Source organism: Phyllostomus discolor, chromosome 4 (assembly GCF_004126475.2).
Source record: "Phyllostomus discolor isolate MPI-MPIP mPhyDis1 chromosome 4, mPhyDis1.pri.v3, whole genome shotgun sequence".
NCBI classification, from domain to species: Eukaryota; Metazoa; Chordata; class Mammalia; order Chiroptera; family Phyllostomidae; genus Phyllostomus; species Phyllostomus discolor.
In genome coordinates, this window is record NC_040906.2 from 28,966,010 (window position 1) to 28,986,092 (window position 20,083).

The 20,083-nt window shown below is 46.4% G+C and overlaps 1 protein-coding gene across 1 annotated transcript in view; it reads right to left on the reverse strand.

The window, feature by feature from the left end:
- Window positions 1-14,734, reverse strand: part of LOC114494690 (aldehyde oxidase 2) — a 73,498-nt gene extending 58,764 nt beyond the window's left edge. The window contains exons 1-8 of the mRNA XM_036023114.1: window positions 14,508-14,734; window positions 11,843-11,900; window positions 9,522-9,618; window positions 8,488-8,596; window positions 6,963-7,089; window positions 5,095-5,156; window positions 3,938-4,027; window positions 1,007-1,087 (exon numbers count right to left, since the gene is read on the reverse strand). Coding sequence (XP_035879007.1) covers window positions 1,007-1,087; window positions 3,938-4,027; window positions 5,095-5,156; window positions 6,963-7,089; window positions 8,488-8,596; window positions 9,522-9,618; window positions 11,843-11,900; window positions 14,508-14,561 — 678 coding nt within the window. The 5' untranslated portion in view covers window positions 14,562-14,734. The remainder of the gene's footprint in view (window positions 1-1,006; window positions 1,088-3,937; window positions 4,028-5,094; window positions 5,157-6,962; window positions 7,090-8,487; window positions 8,597-9,521; window positions 9,619-11,842; window positions 11,901-14,507) is intronic.
- Window positions 14,735-20,083: the final 5,349 nt, after the last annotated feature.

The window sequence follows — 20,083 nt, forward strand, 5'->3', positions numbered from 1 at the left end:
ATGACCTCACATCCCATTACAGTGTTGAAAGGAGCAAACCCGGTCTCTGTCCAGCCTCCCCAGTAGCTTCTCCTCTCACACAGAGTAAAAGCCGTAAGGAAGTTCGGGATTGTCTGCCTTCCCTCCCCTCCGCCCCTGCCTCTGCCCCACCCCAGCCAGGCTGGCCCTGCTCTGTCCTTGATCAGAGGCGCATTCTCCCACCCTCCCCACACTTACACTTGCTGACTCACGCTGCCTGGCTTGCTCTTCTCCACATATCTTTGAGTCTGACTCCCTCTCCTCCTTTATGACTTTCTTCAAATGCCACCCCCTCAGAGAAGTCTTCCCTCACTGGATATTTAAAACTGCAGCCCCTTGCATCCTACCCCTCTTTTCTGTTTTATTTTTTCTCACTTGTTTATACTCTGTATCTCTTATCTTGATGATTGTCAGTCTCTCCCCCCAGATCACAAACTCCTCAAGGTCCTCGTGTAGTTTTGGTCCCTGCTATATATTCAGTACCTAGAACAGTGCCTGGCACGTGGCTGAATGAGTAAATATTTGTCAAATGCCTGAATAAACACATCAGAACCCCATTCAGACTTAGTCCTTTTACAGAATGGGACCACTGGATGATGAGAGGAAGACAGAGATGCTGTTAGAGAGAAGGGTGAGGAATGGGGGTGGGGGTGGGGCGTGAGGCTGGAAGGGCCCCTTAGGGTTACTATACTGGAGTGGCCAGAAAGACCGAGTCAGAAGTTGAGCAAAGCTGTATGGCTTGGACAGTCAATGGGGACACATGCTAGATGACAATGATGAGGGTAAGGATGATGCCGTTCAACAAGCAGCCTCACTGAGGCTCTGGGGAACATGCCCATCACCGTCCAGGCCTTGGTGAGCAGAGCAGGGACAAGCACATGAATCTGGTCAAACATTTCCACAACACAGGAAGGAAAGGGTGGTTTAGAAACTGAGTATATAACCAGTGACATTTTAACAAGCACATAAAACACCCAATTCATCTTACCAAGAGTGCTGGGGGAAATATGAGCTCCTGGGTAGGGTCCAAGGGCTGGAACCCGTCTTTTGTAAATAACTCTGTGGAAATCTGTATAAAGGGCAGAGAAGATGGCGCATCAGCACAGCTCAACTGGAAGCAGCATCACAACGATTTACATTAATTAGGCAAAATGGACATCGTAATAACTCTCCTTGTCCAGGGAAATAGTTCCAACCAAACCGTTTTAAGGAAGCATTTTATTGTAAGAGAAGTATTGATTTGCCACTAATATAATACTGAAGGAAGAAAAAAGGTATTCTATGAGATACTTCAAACAGTCCCTGAGAGAACATTAGCAGAGTCTATGAAAACTATCAGAGGTCATGTAAGCTTGGAATTCATACCGCTATCCTCTCATCTGTCAAGCCAGGCTTCCAAACGCTAAAAGCTCTGAAAAGACCTGTAGCTTCAGTAAAAATGACTCTAAAAGTAATGTGCCCACGTGTAAACCTCCCCCCCTCCAACTTTCATAGCAAGAGTTAATATTTATGGAGTGCTTATTCAGGTGCTTTACACGTACTAGTGATTTGTTTAATTCTCCCAACAACTATGCAAAGAGAGCACCTTATCATCTCCGTTTGGATGATTAGGAATCTAAAGCACAGTGAGAAGTTGCCTGAATGGTAACATTTATTCCCAGGAAACACCCCTGAAGAGGCCGGGGAAGTCAGGAGGGTGCTCTGGGAGCAGGGCGGAGATCTCTGTCAGGGGGTGGAGCATGGGGAGAAGCTGGGGGCAGGCAGATCTGTGTCCACTCTCAGCTCTGCACGACTCCGACCCTTCCTATGGAAAGGTGTTTAACCTTTTCTCTAAAAGGATAAGTGGAAACAATGCCTATTTTGAAGGGTAATTACGACAGGTAAAGTGGCCTGACATTTATCCAAGGCTCCTGATCTTTTGCTCTCTCTCTGAGGCTTTCCCAGGATCTAGAAAGAAAACTTGCAGTTGTGCCTGGTAAAGGTTCTTAGCAGAGCCCCAGATGGAGGCCTGACTGCCGATACCTGAGTGATCAGTTTTTGTGTTAGCTGGAGATGGAAGTGTAGGCAGCACTGGGAGCGATAATGTGGCGCATCTCTAAAACCTAGAAATGAGATTGTGTCCGGAAATTAAAGTGTCAAACAAATCTAATGAGGAATTAAAAGTTCCCCTTGACAGGTGCTGGGCCAAGACGTGACAGTTGCTCAGCAGGAGACATTTTCGTAGCTTAAAGAGAAGGGGGCATCTAGGGGCAGACGTCAGGACTACCCGGGTGGAGAGAGGGGTCTTCTAGAAGGTTTCCCTTAAGATAATTCGCTTGCTCTGCATCTATGCTTGCCTTCTCAGACTGTGGCTTTCCGTGTGTTGTTTTTCTGTAGGGGAAGGACATGTGGCTCACTGGCCATAAGATCTGCTTTATGTTCGTGTTTCTCTTTATGAAGGAATATCAGGGCACATATGAGTGCTTCCAGAAAACTGGAATTATCTTCTGGAGGGTAAGCCCCTTGGGGTACAGGCTGCCCCCACTAGGTGAGTGTTCTAGGAACCCATCTGTAGCAGTGTGCCAGCGGGCCTTGTTGTGAGAGGCTGCGTTTGGCACCAGTGAATTTTGTTTTGAAGGCTCTTTCGATGAGTTTGCCCGTTTCATGAAGGGTGATTACAAGCTCACCTGCCCACACCGCGCTGAGTGTTCAGCAGTTTTTGACCGAGAATGGCATGACCCCCATGTCCCACCTTCCCTGTTCCCTGGATCTCACCCTTAGTGACTTTTTTGTTTCCTCAAATGAAAAGACTCCTCAGAGAGAAAGATTTTGCTGATGTAAATAGGTGAAACAAACAAACAAAAAAACCAGCAGAAACACTGAAAGGTATCAAAAGAGATGAGTTCAAAAACTGAGAATGAGGAAAAGAAATCTAAATAGGTATACTGCATCCAATGGAGAAGGTGACTGAACTTTAAACATGTTAGAATAAATACACAATTTTTTATAAACAAATTCCATGGCTTTTTGGGGTCCTCCCTCATGCATTCTTTTGAGTTTAGTCAAAGTGAGTCAGGTACTTTCAAGAGCACGATCATCGTCCAGATTGAGCTCCCAAGGCCACAATATCCACCAGAGTCAGACTTTAGACTGCACTGACTCCCCAAGGCATTGCTTCTCTGTGAACTGGTGGGGGGGTGTGGCCCAATGTCCTTGTAACGCCCTCCTGTTCATCGCTCGCCTTCTTCAGACCCAAAATATAGCGGCAGTGGGAGGCCCCGAAGGGGACTGAGGAAGGTCTGAGCAACAGGAAGCGATTCAGGAGGGAGATGATGACTCAGTTTCCTCTAAAGCCAGCTCGGTTCCTTTGGATTTCCTCATCTGCAGGGAGCCAACTCTATTTACCCTGAATTCCAGCTCCTCCAAATAAATCATTTAAGAACCTGGCATTGGGTCTTATTTTGAAAACCAGTATCTGTGAGAGGGCAAAGCCGGGCACTGGAATATTTCAGGCTAAGTTCGTGCGGGGCAGGAACTCACCACGTGACTTTGGACGGGCTCCTCGGCCTTTCTGAGGCTGCAGGGCCCTTTGAGTGCAAACGGGGAGACACAGTGACAGAGGACCACTCTGCGGGCGTGGGCCAGGCACCGAAGCCCTTCCCCACCCGGGGGCAGGGCTCATCGATGCTGCGGTAGGTCTTTTTTCTCTCGTCTGAGCCGGATTTTGTTCTGTTCCAGGTTCCCAGAGAGCCCGGAGGAGAGTCAGAGCCTCAGGTTTGGGTCACTACCTGCGCCACCTCCCGAGTGAGAAGAGCTTTCTTCGCTCAGGCACTTTGGACATTCGTTCAAGTAAAGCAGAGGATGACAAGCGCGATGTCAGCACTGGGCCAGCACCAAGCAGTAGTCTCAGGGAGAGGACAAAACAAATAACGGGACTCACCTCACTATTCCTGCCACGCGAAGAAGAATCTTCTTCCCTCTGATCCAAGCAGCATTTTCCCGTTCCATTCTGTTGACAGCCATTTGATTCCTAGGAAGGCGAAATGCCTTGAGATGAAAAACTTTTTTTTAAATATGTGAATGGGTGTGTGCCTTGAGAGGCTTGGCAATTTAAATGATATGACATTTTTCATCACTTTTTGTGGTTTCTTTGGAATAGCGAACATCACAAGATCTTTCTTCTTTGCTTTAAAGTAATACATATAATTTATATAAAACTTATAACATATATAGAAAATATTTAATTATAGTATAAAGCAATAATATAGAATATATTGCAGAGAAGCACAAAAGAAATAAACTATCATTACCCGATTCCACTGGCAATATTTGTACATAATAAATATTTGTACTATATATATAATACAATACACTTTTTATTTTGCCTTTTTGTTCATTTGCCTATTGTTTTGTTTACTTATTTTTTCACTTACATTGGGAATCTTTTTTCCATATTATTAAAACATCTTTAAAATATAATTTTGCTTATTGCATAATAATCCATCTTCTGGATATATACATGTAAATTTGCTATTGATGTATACTTAGGTTTTATCCTATGTTTCATAACTATAAATCACATTGTAATATACATTTCTGTTTATTACTCATACCACTTTATGTGCATCTCTGAATTTTTCTTAGATAAAATCCTAGAGGTAAAATTAATCACCAAGATGTTTTCAGGGCAATAACTATTTGTCTATTCTTTAGCATATGTAAGACTTGAGAACAATGAATGTTATTATCTATATAAGGAACTTAAAATAGAAAAAGGAAGGAAAAAATTTTAAAAGAGGAAAAAAATTTTAAAAGATGAAAAAAAGAAAACCATTTAGGCAACCACACATTTGGGGTCTGCATGGCACTCACTGGGAATAAGTGGACAATCAGTGAATCAGGTTTAAAGCAGGTTTCCATTTGCTGGCTCCTTTATTTCCCATTTACTCCTAACTCACTTCTTGTATCCTCTTCCTTAAATAATTTTTTCTAAGTATCTAGCAAAGTACTTCCAGGTCCTCCAGTTCTCTGTTTCTGCACAAATGTCTCGGGCTGCCACTCCTGCTCTGTGAGGTGTTCCCACAGTCACCTACTCACCGTGCAGAAGGTCTTCCCACCGTCGAGGATCGGCCGGTACCCTGTGCAGCGGCACAGATTACCTAATAAAGTAAGGAGCATGACTTTCAGTAGGCTTTATTTTCACTGGTTTCTTTTGAAAGTTAAAATAGGCCCAGGTATTTTTTAGAGTATTTAAGTATCTGCCAGACCATTTAATGCTTTTTTCCTCTTCTCTGAATATTATCTTTTTCACCACCTCAATTCCAGTTTTATTCTCTGTCCTAAAGAAGACAATAGTCCATTTGGTGATTTCACTGGCATGCATCTGTTAATTTACTCATTCATTCAACATGTATCTATTGACAACAACTATATCTCAGCCACTATGAAAGATACAGGGATCCTCAAACATAAAAGATACAGGCCATTTCCAAGGCACTACGTGAGTAAAGAATCATGCCTTGGACAGTTTGTTCGTAGGGCTCCCCAGTGGCTTTTCGGTCACTACATCAGAATTTCCTGGGGGTGATTGTTAAAAATGCTCAGAACATCCAGGGATGGGCCCAGGAGTCTGCATTTAAGAGGTCTGTGGGTGATTCCATTGCATGGTAAAGTTTGAGAACCTCAAATTTCCAAGGATGAAGGCATGGAGGTGGGGGTGGAGAAGGGTCAGTGTGGAATAGAATTCATTCAGGAAGCTTTCACAAAGATGCCCAGGCTTGAAGGATGAGAAAGCAGTGGGTTGGTGGAGAGCAGGGGAGGGACATTCAGGATTCACAAAGCAGCTTGAGCAAAGGTGCAGAAGTGGAAACGTGCAGAGAAACTAGGGATTGCGAGGACACTGGCCAGCAGAGAGTCCTGGTGCAGAGGAGGAAGCGTGAATTATGGAGTCCAGTCGGACTTCTCTGAGTGCCTGGTGAAGGAGGGTAGGCTTGGCCACATGTGAGGGGGGAGGAGCTGTTGAAGGACCTAAGGAAGGTGGAGATTTTAGGTGACTTGATCTGATTTCCTGCAATGCAGCAGAGAGTAAAAGAAGTCCGCTAGCAGCTGGCACATTAGGAGAGTGTGCCTGAGCTTAGGCCTCAGTCCAAGAATTTGTGTGTCTAACACAGGACTAGTTTAAAGATTATTGACCCTTGAAAATGATGTTTATTAACCCTGCAAAAGGTATATGCTTATGAACTCCTCTTTAGTAACTTAAATCCATTCCAGATTTTAAAGGATCCTGTTGATGTGTGAAGGGCTGTGATAAGTTGAATTGTGTCCCCTCAAAAGGTATGTTGAGGTCCTAAGCTCTGGAATGTGAACACATGACCTTATTTGGGAATAGGGTCTCGGCAGATGCACCCATGTTAAACTGAGGTCATACTGGAGTAGAGTGTGTCCCGATCCAGTGACTGGTGTCCTTGTAAGAAGGAAATCTGGACACTGGCACACAGGGTAGGTGGCCATGAGGAGATGGAGACAGAGGGTGGAGTGATGAATCTTAAGTCAGGGTGACTCTCAACCACCAGAACCTAGGAAGAGGCAAGGAAGGATCCTCCAGACCCTTCAGACTTGATTTCAGACTCTTGGCCTCCAGAACTGTGAGAGAATACATCCTGTTGTTTGACCCACCCAGTTTGTGGTTCTTGGTTACGACAGCCCTAATGGAGGCAGCCACATAAGTCACTGGATAGAGAAGTGGGGTGTCAAGATGGGGGTGTGGTTCATGTGTACTGTTAGTTCTGTGCAGGTCGCTTCAGCAAATGCTCTTCTTCTCTCCTGGGTGAATGGCAGCTACTTTAGAAACAACCAAGGCAGTCCCTGAGTGGGGCTGGGGTGACACTGTGGGTGGGGTGAAGCAGTCTGAGGCACACTTCCCATCTGACCTTGGGGGTGGTGAGAATTCCCTGCATCAAACCTACCCCCCAGGGCTTCCATGAGCTGCTCCTCTGAGGGCTGTGGGTGGTTCCTGAGCAGCGTGTACATGGACATCACCATCCCGGGGGTGCAGAACCCACACTGGGTGCCGTGGCTCTTGGCGATCCTCTCCTGGAAGCACACATACATGGTCACAGGCCCTGCCTTCCTGCTGCCACCTCCTCTCCCCAGGGTCCACACCCGCTTCTGCCTGGTCAGAGTAGAACTCATTCCCTAAGTTGTGCCCTCCTCCCCTTGTTCGAAGATGGCCGGTGTCCCCTTCCCTACTCTGCTCCTGGAAGAAGTGACTCAGAAGCCATTTTCTATCATTATAATCAATTCTCAAGCTCAAATGTCAAGATCCTTCTAATTGGGAATTAGCAGTGTCCAGCCTCCCTTCCCAGAGTGAGAAGAATTCCCCAGAAATCAGTAATTATAAGGAAATTATGGGTAGGTTTTAAAAACCATTTTTTTCAACACCCTTACTTCTTGACCAGCTTAGTTCTGACCTTAGGGCCATCTTTTTCTGATTAACTTGGAGGTGACCTACTGCTGACCTCACAGTTACTTTCTTATTTAAATTCTTTTGTGTTGGTTCAAAAGGAGCTGTGCTTTCAAAGCTCCAGGATTTTGGTCTGTGTTCTAGGTATTTGCTATTTAGAATGTAGTCCACGGGCCAGGGCTGTTGGTTCCACCTGGGAGCTGTAGGAATGCGGGACCTCAGGCCTCTGCTCCAAACCTTCTGGCTCAGAACCTGCATTTTAAAGAACTCCCCGTGGATTCCTAGGCACATGAACATCTGGGAAGCCCTGTGCTAGATTTCACAATGGAACGTAGGGTTATCCTAGGAGTTGGGTTTATCATCCTTGGTGTAAACATACTCTCTGACCTCCTCCAAGACTCTATGAACTCTGTTGGGTCCTTAGTGTTGGCTGACCTCCCTGGAATCAGTTTTCATGTGGTCAAACCCAGGCTCCTCCTGCTTGGAAGGACCCGTGGTGTTGGTGGATCTGGACCTATGACTCCCCAAATCCCTGTGACAATGACAGAGGAATCACTGTTTTCTGCCAATGCAAGTCACAGCACCCCTAAAGCCAGCCTCTGTGTCCAGGTTTCAAGTTAAGCTTCGGAGAAAGGACTGTCCTTGTGCTCTGGTGCAGGCACCCTCATTCCTGGTTCTATTCCCACGACCTCCAGGCCACGGGGAATAATCCTGAATTTTATCCTGTTAGCTTCAGAGACGTTTATTTTGTTTATTTATTCCATATCATAGTCCACTAGGTATTAATCAATGTTTTGATAATCCTATTTATCATTCAAATAGACAAAGTAAGAAAAAAGATGATCATTAAGAAAATGTGGATGGATTTCCAGCTTTCTTTTAAATCACTCAACAGATATTATCTTGATCAATATGCAGCCAAAGATTCTACTGACCTGACCACAGCCTAGAAGCCCCCAGCAGCACAGTCAGTTCAGCATCCGTTAAAAAGATAAAGTGAAGAGGTAAGAACCAACATGTGCTCTTACCTGCACAGGGTGCAGCTTGGTTTTGATGCTTCCCACACCTTCCACAGTGGTGACGGCAGCTCCATACAGAGAGCAGATGGGCACCAGGCACGCAGTGATGGAGAAGTGTCTTTGAATGAGAAGTAAGGAAAATCAAGGGGAATAACACAGTCCCGCCTCATGGGGAACTTGGGAAGCAAGAAGGGCAGCAGGAAGCCCCCAGGCCTATCATTCAGCCTGGGAGATGGGAACTGGAGGCGGGGCAGGGAGGAAGGGTCCCCTCTGCCGACTCTGTGCTATCAGGAAGAAGTGGGGATCCTTAGGGACATTCTGAACTTGAGAAAAACTTTGTAAGTCCGGAACAGACTACCTGGGTCTGGACTCAGTGAATATGGACTCATGTCACTAGAAGTAGGGCTGGACCTCAACATTGACCATTAGGACACTGACCCCATACCAGGCAAAAGGCACACCCATGTCTTTTACCCACAGTGGTGAAGTTTTTTGCTTGTTAATTTTAAACTCCCTGTATGAGGTCACTGAATAGTGTTGGATGGCTTGTGTTCTGAGGCCATTTCTTGATTTGTGGGGGTCCAGTGGATTTGAAAGCAGCCCAAGTCCTGGAATCTGATCCTTAATTTACAGAGGGAAGTATGGGCCGGGTCCTGTTCTGCAGGGTCGCTCCAGCCCAACGATATGAAAGAGCATTAGTGTCAGCCAAAACACGTGGTTCTGAGTCCTTGTCCTGTGACTTACTAGCTGTATGACCTTGAACAAGTCACTAGGTACTGTTGAGCCTCAGCTTTCTCATCTGTAAAATGGATGCTTGTCCTAAATTGGGGTTTCTGAAGTTGCAATGCATATATGGGCCTCGGGAGGTCCATGATCTCCCTGAAACTGTGTGCAAAACATAATCAATTTATGCATTGTCTGAGCGGAGAGGTCATAGCTTTTATCAGATTTTTAGAGGGATCTTTTTTAATTGTGGGATGAGGATACAAGCCTGGCAAAGTATCAAAGCCCTCATCTGGCCTTTGGGTTTCTGGGGAGGATACCTTATCTCCTTGGACACAGGGTCACACCTAGACACCATCACAGTACAGGCGCCGCAGCCTCCTCTTCCACAGGCGTCCTTGGTTCCCGTGAGGCCCACTGGAAGGAGGTGGTCAAGGAAAAGATGCCAAGGTGGACATGTGGCCTCCATTGCAGCTGCCTCCCTGGGGTGTTGCTAGTGAGGAAAGTCTTCTTTGGGTGGGTGTGCGTGGGAGTGTGGGTCTGAGAAGTCATCGCCTCCAGGTCTCAGAAAAGGCCACTCTGTACCTGCTAGCTGTGTGACACTAACTGTATTAACCTTTCCCTGCTGTTTTCTCACTCACAAACAGGAAAGAGTATCGGGTTGGCCAAAAAGTCCATTTAGTTTTTCCGTAAAGTAAAAGGCACATTTTTTTCATTTTCACCAGTCACTTTATTGATTTGGATGTTTTGAGTATGTCAGCTATCTCCTGTGTGGTAGAATGTTGACTGTTCTCAATTAATGTCTCGATTTGATCGCTATCACCTTCTACTGGTCCACCAATCATGGAGCATCCACCGTCCACCGAGAAATCTCCAGCACAAAACTTTGCAAACCACTTCTGACAGGTTTGATCAGTCACAGCACCTTCTCCATACGCTGCACAAATCTTTTTTGCATTTCAGTTACATTTTTACCTTTCTTGACATAATAAAGCGTAATATGCTGAAAGTGTTTGGTGTTTTCTTCCATCTTGAATATTAAAATGGCCACACGAAAAACCTTACCAATTGCGGTAAGGTTTTTAAAAATGCATGCTGATATGACTTCTGTCACAATACAATCTAACAAAATTGTTTCAAATGAAGTTGAAGACAACTAGGCACTACTAGAGCCATCTTATGGGAAAAACCAAATGAACTTTTTGGCCAACCAAACAGTACCTACTTTATCTTCACGTGCTTTCCATTAGTATCTCATAGGATAATGGATTATGTCATTTTTCTTTGTTCTAATTATGCAGTTGGAAGAGAATTTGTTTTTAGCACTTCAGTGTGTTGCTAGTTTTGCCCAGTAATTCGTACTGCATTTGAATGCAAGTGAATGAGCCTCGGGAGAAAACTCCCATCCCATTTTCACAGACCACCTCGAGGGTCCCTCTGCTCCTGCTTGGAGCAGGTTCTGCTCCACCTCTTTATTCCGCCTTCTCCCTCATTGTGGTGCATTCCCACAACACTTAGGGGATTGGATATAATTAACTAGGCTGGCTAAGAAGACTTTGGATTTTTTTTAAGTCACAGGGCTTATTTGTTTAAATTAAGTCGTAACCTCAAATGCTTATCAGAGAGGTTATGTGAACGAGAGGAGTGGACTGGCTGTAGTGGGAGAGCCCACCCTGCACACGGCACTGGGGGCTGGGACCATCCCTACTCACCTCTGAGCAAGACTCTAGACACACAGGGATGACTATCTTCCCATCTTTTATGAGAAGCTAGAAATCTTGTTTCTTAAAACTATGTATGAGCCCTGGCTGGTGTAGCTCAGTGGATTGAGCGCAGGCTGCACACCAAAGCATCGCAGGTTCGATTCCCAGTCAGGGCACATGCCTGGGTTGCAGGCCACAGCCCCCAGCAACCGCACATTGAGGTTTCTCTCTCTCTCTCTCTTTCTCCCTCCCTTCCCTCTCTAAAAATAAATAAATAAAATCTTTAAAAAAATATATTAAAAAAATATATGAGATTTCTTAATTTTCAAACATTGACAACTGATTTAAAACCATGGCTTTAAACCAACACTTGTTCAGGGGCTGTTTCCCTCAATTTGTAATTTCTGTCTTTTTTGTTTTTGTCTTCCCTGGGTGATCCATTAGATTTATCAATTAAAATATGTTTGCCGTGATGAAAATTTGAATTTCAGAATGTAAAATGGTGGGAGGCAATCTGCTCTAAGGAAACAGACACAGGAAAAGGCCACCTTTTTCTCTGATGTATGCTCTTCCTGAATCTGGAAAATTTGTTTTTGTTTTTGTTTCCCAGGACAGGGAACAGGAAACACAAGCCTCCCTTACATAAGTGCCCTCCTGGGGTCTGGAAGGCCTTTGCAGGGGTAATTAATGCTGAAGTAAAGAGCTTAGCTTCTATTTCACTGCTTTGAAATCAAGATCTAAGAAACTCTGGAGAAACTTCATCCTCTGTAAAGAGCCCAGTTAACTTAATATTCTTAAAACCACTGACAATTGCAAAGACAGGGTGAGAGCCAAGGGGGCTGACTGTTTGGGGATGGAGAGTTTGATTCTCATAATTACGGTAGGCCTGGGTTTTAAGGAAAACATAGACACGGCTGAGACTTTGATCAAAAGGGTCCAGTTCTTCCGTAGGAAGGTCAGCAGGGTGACCTCTGGGTCCGCATCCCTCTCTATCACCTGCGTTGAAAACAGAAAAGGGATTATTAAGAGGACTGAATCATGCCCTGGCTGGTATACCTCAGTGGATTGAGTGCGGGCTGTGAACCAAAGTGTCGCAGGTTCGATTCCCAGTCAGGGCACATGCCTGGGTTGCAGGCCATGACCCCCAGCAACCGCACGTTGATGTTTCTCTCTCTCTCTCTCTCTCTCTCCCCCCATCCCTTCCCTCTCTAAAAATAAATAAATAATTAACCAAAAAAAAAGAGGACTGAATCAGAGACCCAGTGGAATATCTGTCGTGGCCTGCCTGATTTAGGGATTGGTGTATAACATTAGGCATGATTTCATCTGCCACTGCTTTCCTGTGATCTGAGTGCAAACAACCTTCACCTACATTTACAGAGTCGGAGACTCCCCAGGAAGGGTGGCACCTATGCTCTTCGATGTGGCGAGAGCTGGAAACCACAGTTATGTAAAGGTGCCTTGGAAGACGTGTCCTTCAGGTCTGACCACTATTTTCCTGGATCTTGCAGCCTAGTCTTTTGTACTCTTGAAATATTTCAAACTGGGGGAGACTTGGATGCTGTATGTGTGAGTGTGTGTTTAATGAAGGGTCCTGGAAGGAAGAAAGCTGGGTAGGAAGAGCTTCTATGCTGCTGCCTCTGAGACACCTCCAGCAGGGAGTACACTTGATAACTCAGGGATCTTAAGAGCTGCTGGCAGAGAGGGGAGGCGGAGCGAGCCACTGCCATCCTGGAGGTGCCGTGTGGCAGAGCGGCTGACGGCGAACCTCGTCACCCCAGCTCAGGACCCCACGGTGGCTTCGGTGGAACACTAGAATTTCTCCCCCCTCACCTGAAAAAGTGGGGGATTTACAATAAGCCATGGAGGGACCTTGTTTGGTACTTCTTTCCCCTTTGCTTATTTGGGGATATTTCCTTCGACTTTGCCTTGGGGTGTCCTGCAAACCCCTCCAGCTGTTTTCTTCATCCGAGGAAAGGAAGATAGAGTTCACCACGCTTGGTTCTCCTCTTCTACCCAGAAGAGAAACACAAACTAGTGCGACCTCAAATAATTTTAAAAAGTATAGGAAGGTGCTTCCAAGTTGAGATGTTAAAATTCAACTGCTTTCTGGATCTCTAGGGAGCTCCTAGCCAACAAAAGGAGAAGCCCTCCTCTGCCAGCCTTTACTCCCACCCCAGGTTCTTTAAAAACATTTACTGAGAATGCAGTTGGGTAATATGTTCATTATCTAGCTGACTCCCATCCCCACCACATACAACTTATATTTTCTCCAACTCTTAAGTTATTCCCCATTCTAGTTGCATCCACTTCACAGAGGATGTGGAACAGAAAATGAGGGAAGGAGCCTCTGAAGTCTAGGGCAGTAAAGCAAGTGAATAAGGACTCAGCTCTTGAGTACATTTTTGGACAAATGTATGGTACGGTGGCTGCTGGCTGCAGCGCCTGGATACGAGATAGAGAGTTAGAAGGAAAATGATGAGAATGTAGAGCCTCTGTGTTCTATGTCCTTTCTTGAGCCAAGCCGTGGGGTGAGCAGCAGGTGAACATGATCGAGTCCCAGTTAGGTGTGTAGGGCCCTGGAGGACAAGTAGTGACACCCCAGAGGAGCCACCTGCCCTGGGAGCTACAGCAGGATTCCATTAAGAGATAGACAGGGGTGGCTGGTGTGGCTCAGTGGGTTGAGTGCCAGCCTGCGCACCGAAAAGTCATCAGTTCAATTCCCAGCCAGGGTACATGTCTGGGTTGCGAGCCAGGTCTCCAGTTAGTGGTGAGCGAGAGGCAACCTATTCAGATGTTTCTCTCACACATTGATGTTTCTCTCCCTCTTTTTGTCCCTCCCTTCCCCTCTCTAGAAATGAATAAATAAACCTTAAAAATGCTTTAAAAAAAAAGACAGGGACTCAGGAAAGGATGGGTTCTGGCAGAGGGCATGAGGCTTAACTCGTGGCCTGTGTGGACGGGAGGGAGGACACCAGGGAAGCTGACAAGGGGAGAGCCCGCCCCCCTCCTGGTGTCATAGAGCTTCCTCCTGGGACTTAGGAAAAGTTTCTGTTTCCACAACCCAGGGAAAGAGGGGACTCAAAACTGACTGCAATTACATTTCAACCAATTCTGTACAATGGAGAAATAGAAAAATAAATAGAGAAATAGAAAAATAAAGAAAGCTCTCTTTCTTCTCCTCTTGAGTTGGAAGATCAAGATATGCTACTAGGTAAAGTGCTTCCAGCTCAATGCTAAGTGATTTACAGGCATTGAGGGGATTCTTAATCCTTGAAGAAGCATCTCTCTGTTAATCTTGGCGACCTCTGTAGAAAGTCAGCTCTGAAGATGGGTACTCTGAGGCTCAGGGAGGAGCAGTAACTTACACAAGTTTATACAGGAAATATCAGAGCTGGATTAGAACCAGCATATTCGACTAACGGGTTAACCTCAGTGCCGTACTGCCTCCCCATATTCCAGAGGCTGAGCCTGGCTGAGTGGGGAACAGACCAAATTAGTATGGTTTCCCAATCCCTGACTGGAGGGGTTTCCACCCAAACGGGCCACAAAGGCTCCCCCCAAGCTAGTAGTTTTCTGCTATCACAAATACCCAACACTTACCTTCCTCCCGTTCACAAAGAAAACCAACTCATCCGATCTCCACTGATCAGGCATTGCAGCTGTAAATGGGTGTCGCTTTACAGCTCTACGTGGAGATGTGCTTCAGCACCAGTCGTGGAACTGGGCACAAAGGATTTGAAGCCAAGCACTAAAATCCCTCCTCCAGCAGAAAGCTGCAGTCCTAGAGAGCTTGGCAGGGGGCAGAGACTCCCTGGCTCTCTGGCTTCTTTAATCTAGGGCTCCTGTGTGGCCCCGCCTCTCACCATCACTTTGCCTCCCACCACTCCTGGCTTCAAAGCTTGCTCTGTGAGGAAGCCGCATCTCTTCTCGCTTTCTCTGAAGTCGGAGGACCTCAGCGTGAAAACCCTAACAGCCATTTAAGCTTAAAACCACCTTGCACACCGTCTCAGCCCCAGCAATATATCCTGGGTGGATTTCCTTCTTCACAAGGAGAGCTAGAAGTGGACCTCCCACTTTTCCCAACTCTTATCTGACTCTAGTTGCAGAAATACATCCTCGAAGGGAATCATACAGACAATTCCAGTCTGTGCCCTAAAGTGGAGGTGTGGGCTGTTGCATCCAGCCGGCCCCTGTGTACCCTTCCCACTTCCTTCCACCCACAGGACTGGGCTGCTGGAAAAGAGTAATCTAGTCAAGGCAACCACTTCGAAGATAAATAAACAGAGGTTCTGACAGATACAAGACCTGTGTAGTTCAGGACCATGCAGAAAGTAAGCGGCAAAGTGGGAACTAAAACCAAGATCTCCTGGATTAAAACACCTATCAGTGATAAGTGGTAATGGACAAAAATGCAATAAAAAAAGAAAGTAAGAAAACCCCAACACCTGCAAGCGTATAGACAGATTCCCTGATAAAAAGAAAATTCCTATTTTTAAAAAAGATTTTATTTATTTATTTTTCAGAGAGGGAAGGGAGGGAGAAAGAGAGAGAGAGAAACATCAATGTGTGGTTGCTGGGGGTCATGGCCCGCAACCCAGGCATGTACCCTGACTGGGAATCAAACCTGTGACACTTTGGTTCGCAGCCCGAGCTCAATCCACTGAGCTATGCCAGCCAGGGCCCATTTTTTATCTTGCTGAATAGCTCTAGTTAGATATCTCTAGATAAAATCAACTAGTTCTTATTTTTTCAGCTAAAGCAATGCCCAGGACTTGGCCTCACCTATGGGTGATGCAGGTAGCTGCTCAGGTGGTCTGGTTTCAGGGGAGGAGGCAAGACCTCTCTGTTCCCGACACTCCCTTCATGAGAGCGCAGAGCCCTGGCGTGCCATGCTAGAGTCAACCCTGTGTCCTCCACAGTGTGGCTGTGCCTCAGGCCAGAGACAGCATACACCTGCCGTCCTCTTGGCCTGGCTAACTAAAGAAGACCTTCTTTCCCACATGGTCCAGATGTGGCTTCAGGATCTTTCCCACCACAGAGCTAGTCCAGAAACATCCCTAATGCAAATGTAGTTGGAAGCTTCCAACTTTATAATTCTGTACCTAGGTCCCAGGCATACCCTTCCTCGAGCACCTGTGGAGATGAGTGTTTCGGTGCATGTGCATGTATTTGAGGGTGTCTGTGAGTGTTTCATACGTGCTATAAAGTTGCTGAATTAACCCACAACAGGGCTATGAGAGTGGAAGTTGGAGATGACACAGGCTGTGAATAAGGTAGGGCCCCAGGTCAGAATTTTTGATCACGCTACTTCTGCCAACAAAAGTTCCAGTGGCTCTCTGAGGCCTACAGCACGGGAACCAAACTCCATGCCCCATGTACAAAGCCCTCCAAAATCTGTTTCTGTTTCTGACCTCAGACCCTTTTGCTCTTCAAAAACAATCTCCTGCTCCAGCCAGATTACTCTTCTCATCATTCTTCTGCCTAAACCTAGCATTTCTCTACTTGAAAGCTTCCACTGGCCTCCCATCACACCTAGCAAAACCCCATAAGCTTTCCGTGGAGGGCCCTCGGGGTTGGCCCCACCCCTTCTCTGAGCATGCAGTCACCCAGTCTCTCCCGTGTTCATAACCTCTGCCACATTGGCCCCTTCCCTGCTCCTGGAATGCACTGGATTTCTTCCTGTCCCAAGGCCTTAGTGCATGTTATGTATTCTGCCTTTCCCCCCAGACTTTGGCAGGGCCGATGCCTTCTTGTTATTTGGGCGCTTCCTCGATCACTCAGTCTGAAGTCACATCTCTGTCACGCTCACTTCTACCGCCCCGTTTCATTGTCTCTATAGCTCTCATTACCACCTGCATGGATTCTGGTTCAACTTGTTTGCCTTCTCCACTGGAATGGAAGCTCCACGAGGGCAGACATTACTGTACCCCTGGGCCTAGCCTGGTGCCGACCGCAGAGTTAATGCCCCGTAAGTATTTGTTGAACGTGGGAAGGGGCTCTTCTGTCTGCAGGGATAACACCTCTGTTCCTGTCCCGCTGTGGTCGCCTTCCCTTCCCTTTCCTTTCCCTCCCTCCCCTCCCTCCTCTCTCTCCCCTCCCTCTCTGTCTACCATCAAATAGCAGCGTCAAACTTCCCTTGTGTCCTTTTCCCCAATTCCAAAAACATTTGCAGAGACAAACAATCACTTCTTTACTTTTCATTTAATAAACCAGGAACCAGAAAACTAGTCTCTCATCTGGCACTGGTACTTATCTTTTCAATGCTTGCATTTCATTTTCCCAGTTAGGTAACATGCTCCTGGAGGTTAGAATAGCCAGTTTGTACCAATCACGATGGTCAGTGTGAATGACAACTTGTTCTTTGCAGGGGTTAATAAATGCTTGACTCATTATCTAAAACACTTTAAATAAAGAAGGCATCATTCATTCATTCATTCATTCACCCAGTAGATACTGAGCATCCATCTGGCACCGGGCCATACACTAAATGATAAGGCACACTGAAAAACACGTTTTCACCACAAGTTTTCTTCCTCCAAGGAGTTCATGGTTAATAGGAGGGAAAATTAACATGCAATTAAATATTTACCATTGTGAGAACAGGAAGATGAGCTTTGTTTTGGGGAGAGGGGTCAGGGAAGGCCTGAGGAGGGCACAGCTAGGCCTGAAGGATGAGTAGGAGTTGATTCTGTGAGACCGGGAATGGTGGGGGCAGGCTGGGGAAGGAGAGAATGGAGACGAAGACCCTTCTTATGGCTGCTTGCACACAGGGGGAGGCTGATAGAGGGTTTGTTAAGGGTCCACAGTCTCTTCACCATCCCACTTTGCCCCTTAACAGAGGAAAACCAGTGAGCAAAAGAGCACACGCTTCCTATTCGCAGGAGTGGGGACGCTGCCATGACCTGCCGCGGGTCACGGCGTTTCCCCATGTTTGTAGGCAGAAACCCTCCAGCGTCAACATAAAACACAAGCGTTTCATGGAGAAGACCAGTTTTAGGGTTCTTAAGCCAGATTATAGTATTAGAGTTGGAATATATAAAAGTACTTTGAATTAAGGGAACTAAATACATCAATTACTGGGAAACTGAAAACTGACCTTGAATAACTTTCAAGAGTGTTTTCAAACTTGTTTTGACCAGGGAAACTTTTGTTTGAATGAAATTTTATCAGGTGTGAGCAAATTATTATTACCATTTTTATCGATGTTGAAGTACAGTTGTCTCCACTCCCCACCCTGGCTCCCATTCCCCTGCCCCAGAGATGTGAACGAATTCAACAGAAAGGCTACAGTTTAGCTCAGTGCTCTGGGAGCGAGGCCTGAAGACCTCACGTTTTCCTCCTTTGGAAGCCCCAGGGCTCTGGGAGCTCCGTCTAACCCCTCGCTGCAGAGTGAACACAGGGTACGAAGGTGGGAGGCTGTCCCTGCCAAGTGTTTCTCTCAGACCTTATTCCAGACTCAGTTTCTTCGCATTTAAATGGGTTGTTCTGGTGAATGAGAGAAACTCCCATCAAATACTCAGGGGTTTGTATACTTGTTATATGAAAGGTTTTACGAATTAGTTATGTTACCAGGGAAAGATCTGAGTTGGGGCACCCCTCCCCCCCACGCACCCCCACAGCTTGTTTCTTGGTTCTTGCCTTGCAAGAGACCCATTCAAATGAGAGACACACATAAACTGGAAATGAGACGGCAAGTTTATGAAACACACAAGCACAAATCTGCAAGCTGGCACCCGGGTAGTCTGAATGTCCCACGTATAAAGGAAATTAAGTTGTTAGTGAGTTTGTTCTATACACTTGAGCCCGGGTTACAAGTGGACATTCAGCTAATCTGAGCGCTCTGACTATTGGGGTTCAGGGATTACATACTTTAGTCAGTTTTTAGGTTCTCCTCCTCCTTCCCCCTTCTAAACCTTGGGAATAATGTATAGCTACAAAGGCTTTCTTTCTCAGCTGGTAAGGGCTCTTTGTCTTGGTGTAATTGCTACAGAGTCTCCCTCTCCCAGCGCTGAGTCTCACCGAGTCCTCCCCTCCTCCCGTGCTATCTTTGCATGTTGTGTTCAGAACGCCTGGCCATCTCCTCGGACCAGGCTCGGGACTGCTGGCCCAGTGGGTGAGACAGGTCTCTCTCCTCCCCCCTGCCTTGGTTTACTTCCTATCCCTATCCTACCTAACAGTTATGTCAAAGAACCCTGTTACCCAATGACAGATTTAATATTGAGAATGACACTGCTCTCCCCCACAACACAAACAAATCTATTTTTAGAAAACCTGTAACAACTCCTTGCCATTTCCATTTGCTGATGTAAATGGAAAAGCTCTGTCCACACTTCCATGTCCCTGGTGTGCCGCTGTCTGTTGTGAGCTCTTCGAAAGCCAAAGACGGAACTCACGGTGAGCAGACCTCGAGTGGGGCACTGTTTCTGAGCCTTGGGGTGGTCATTAAATGTCCTGGTTCCAGACCCTCCATTCTCAACCTTTTTGACTATGAGGCTTCTTCCCTCCCCTCCCAGCTCTGATCGGTCAGCCTCTGCTGAGCCAGGTGGCAGTTGGGCTTATGGCAAGCTGGTACCAGGGAGGCCTCAGGCTGTGTATGGGAGGGGTCCCTTCCCCACAAGCTGGGGGAGTGCTTGGAAATGTGCACCCCAAGGACTGTGATCTGGAGGAGAGCTTGGTCCTTAGGGGTGTGAGCGGGGCTAGGAGAAAGTCAGGAATGCCAAATGAGTTGTTTAACCCCTTCCTGCCCTGGATCTGGGTGAGCATGAGGAATGGGCTCAGAGGGCAGAATGTCTGGCCAAAGACAAGTATTATCAAGCCTTAAGAATTTGAGCTTGCTTAGGACTTGCCATCCCTTTTTTCTTTCCTACTTCTCCTTTTGGGACAAGAATGTGTATTTTATACCTGTCCCACCATGCATTTTGGAAGGATAGAACATATTTAATTTCACAAGTTCACAGCGGGAGAGCAATTTGCCTGCCTATGAGGACATGAAGTTTGGGCTATACCTAGCTGCAGAAGACTCTGGTCTGGACGCTTGTGTTCTGCCCAAGTTCATAGGTTAACTCCTACCCCTCATGGTGATGGCATGAGGTGATGGAGCCTTCGGGGGGGCGATTAAATAAGGAGGACCAAGCCCTCATATGTGGGATTAGTCCCCTTATGAAAGAGACCTCAGA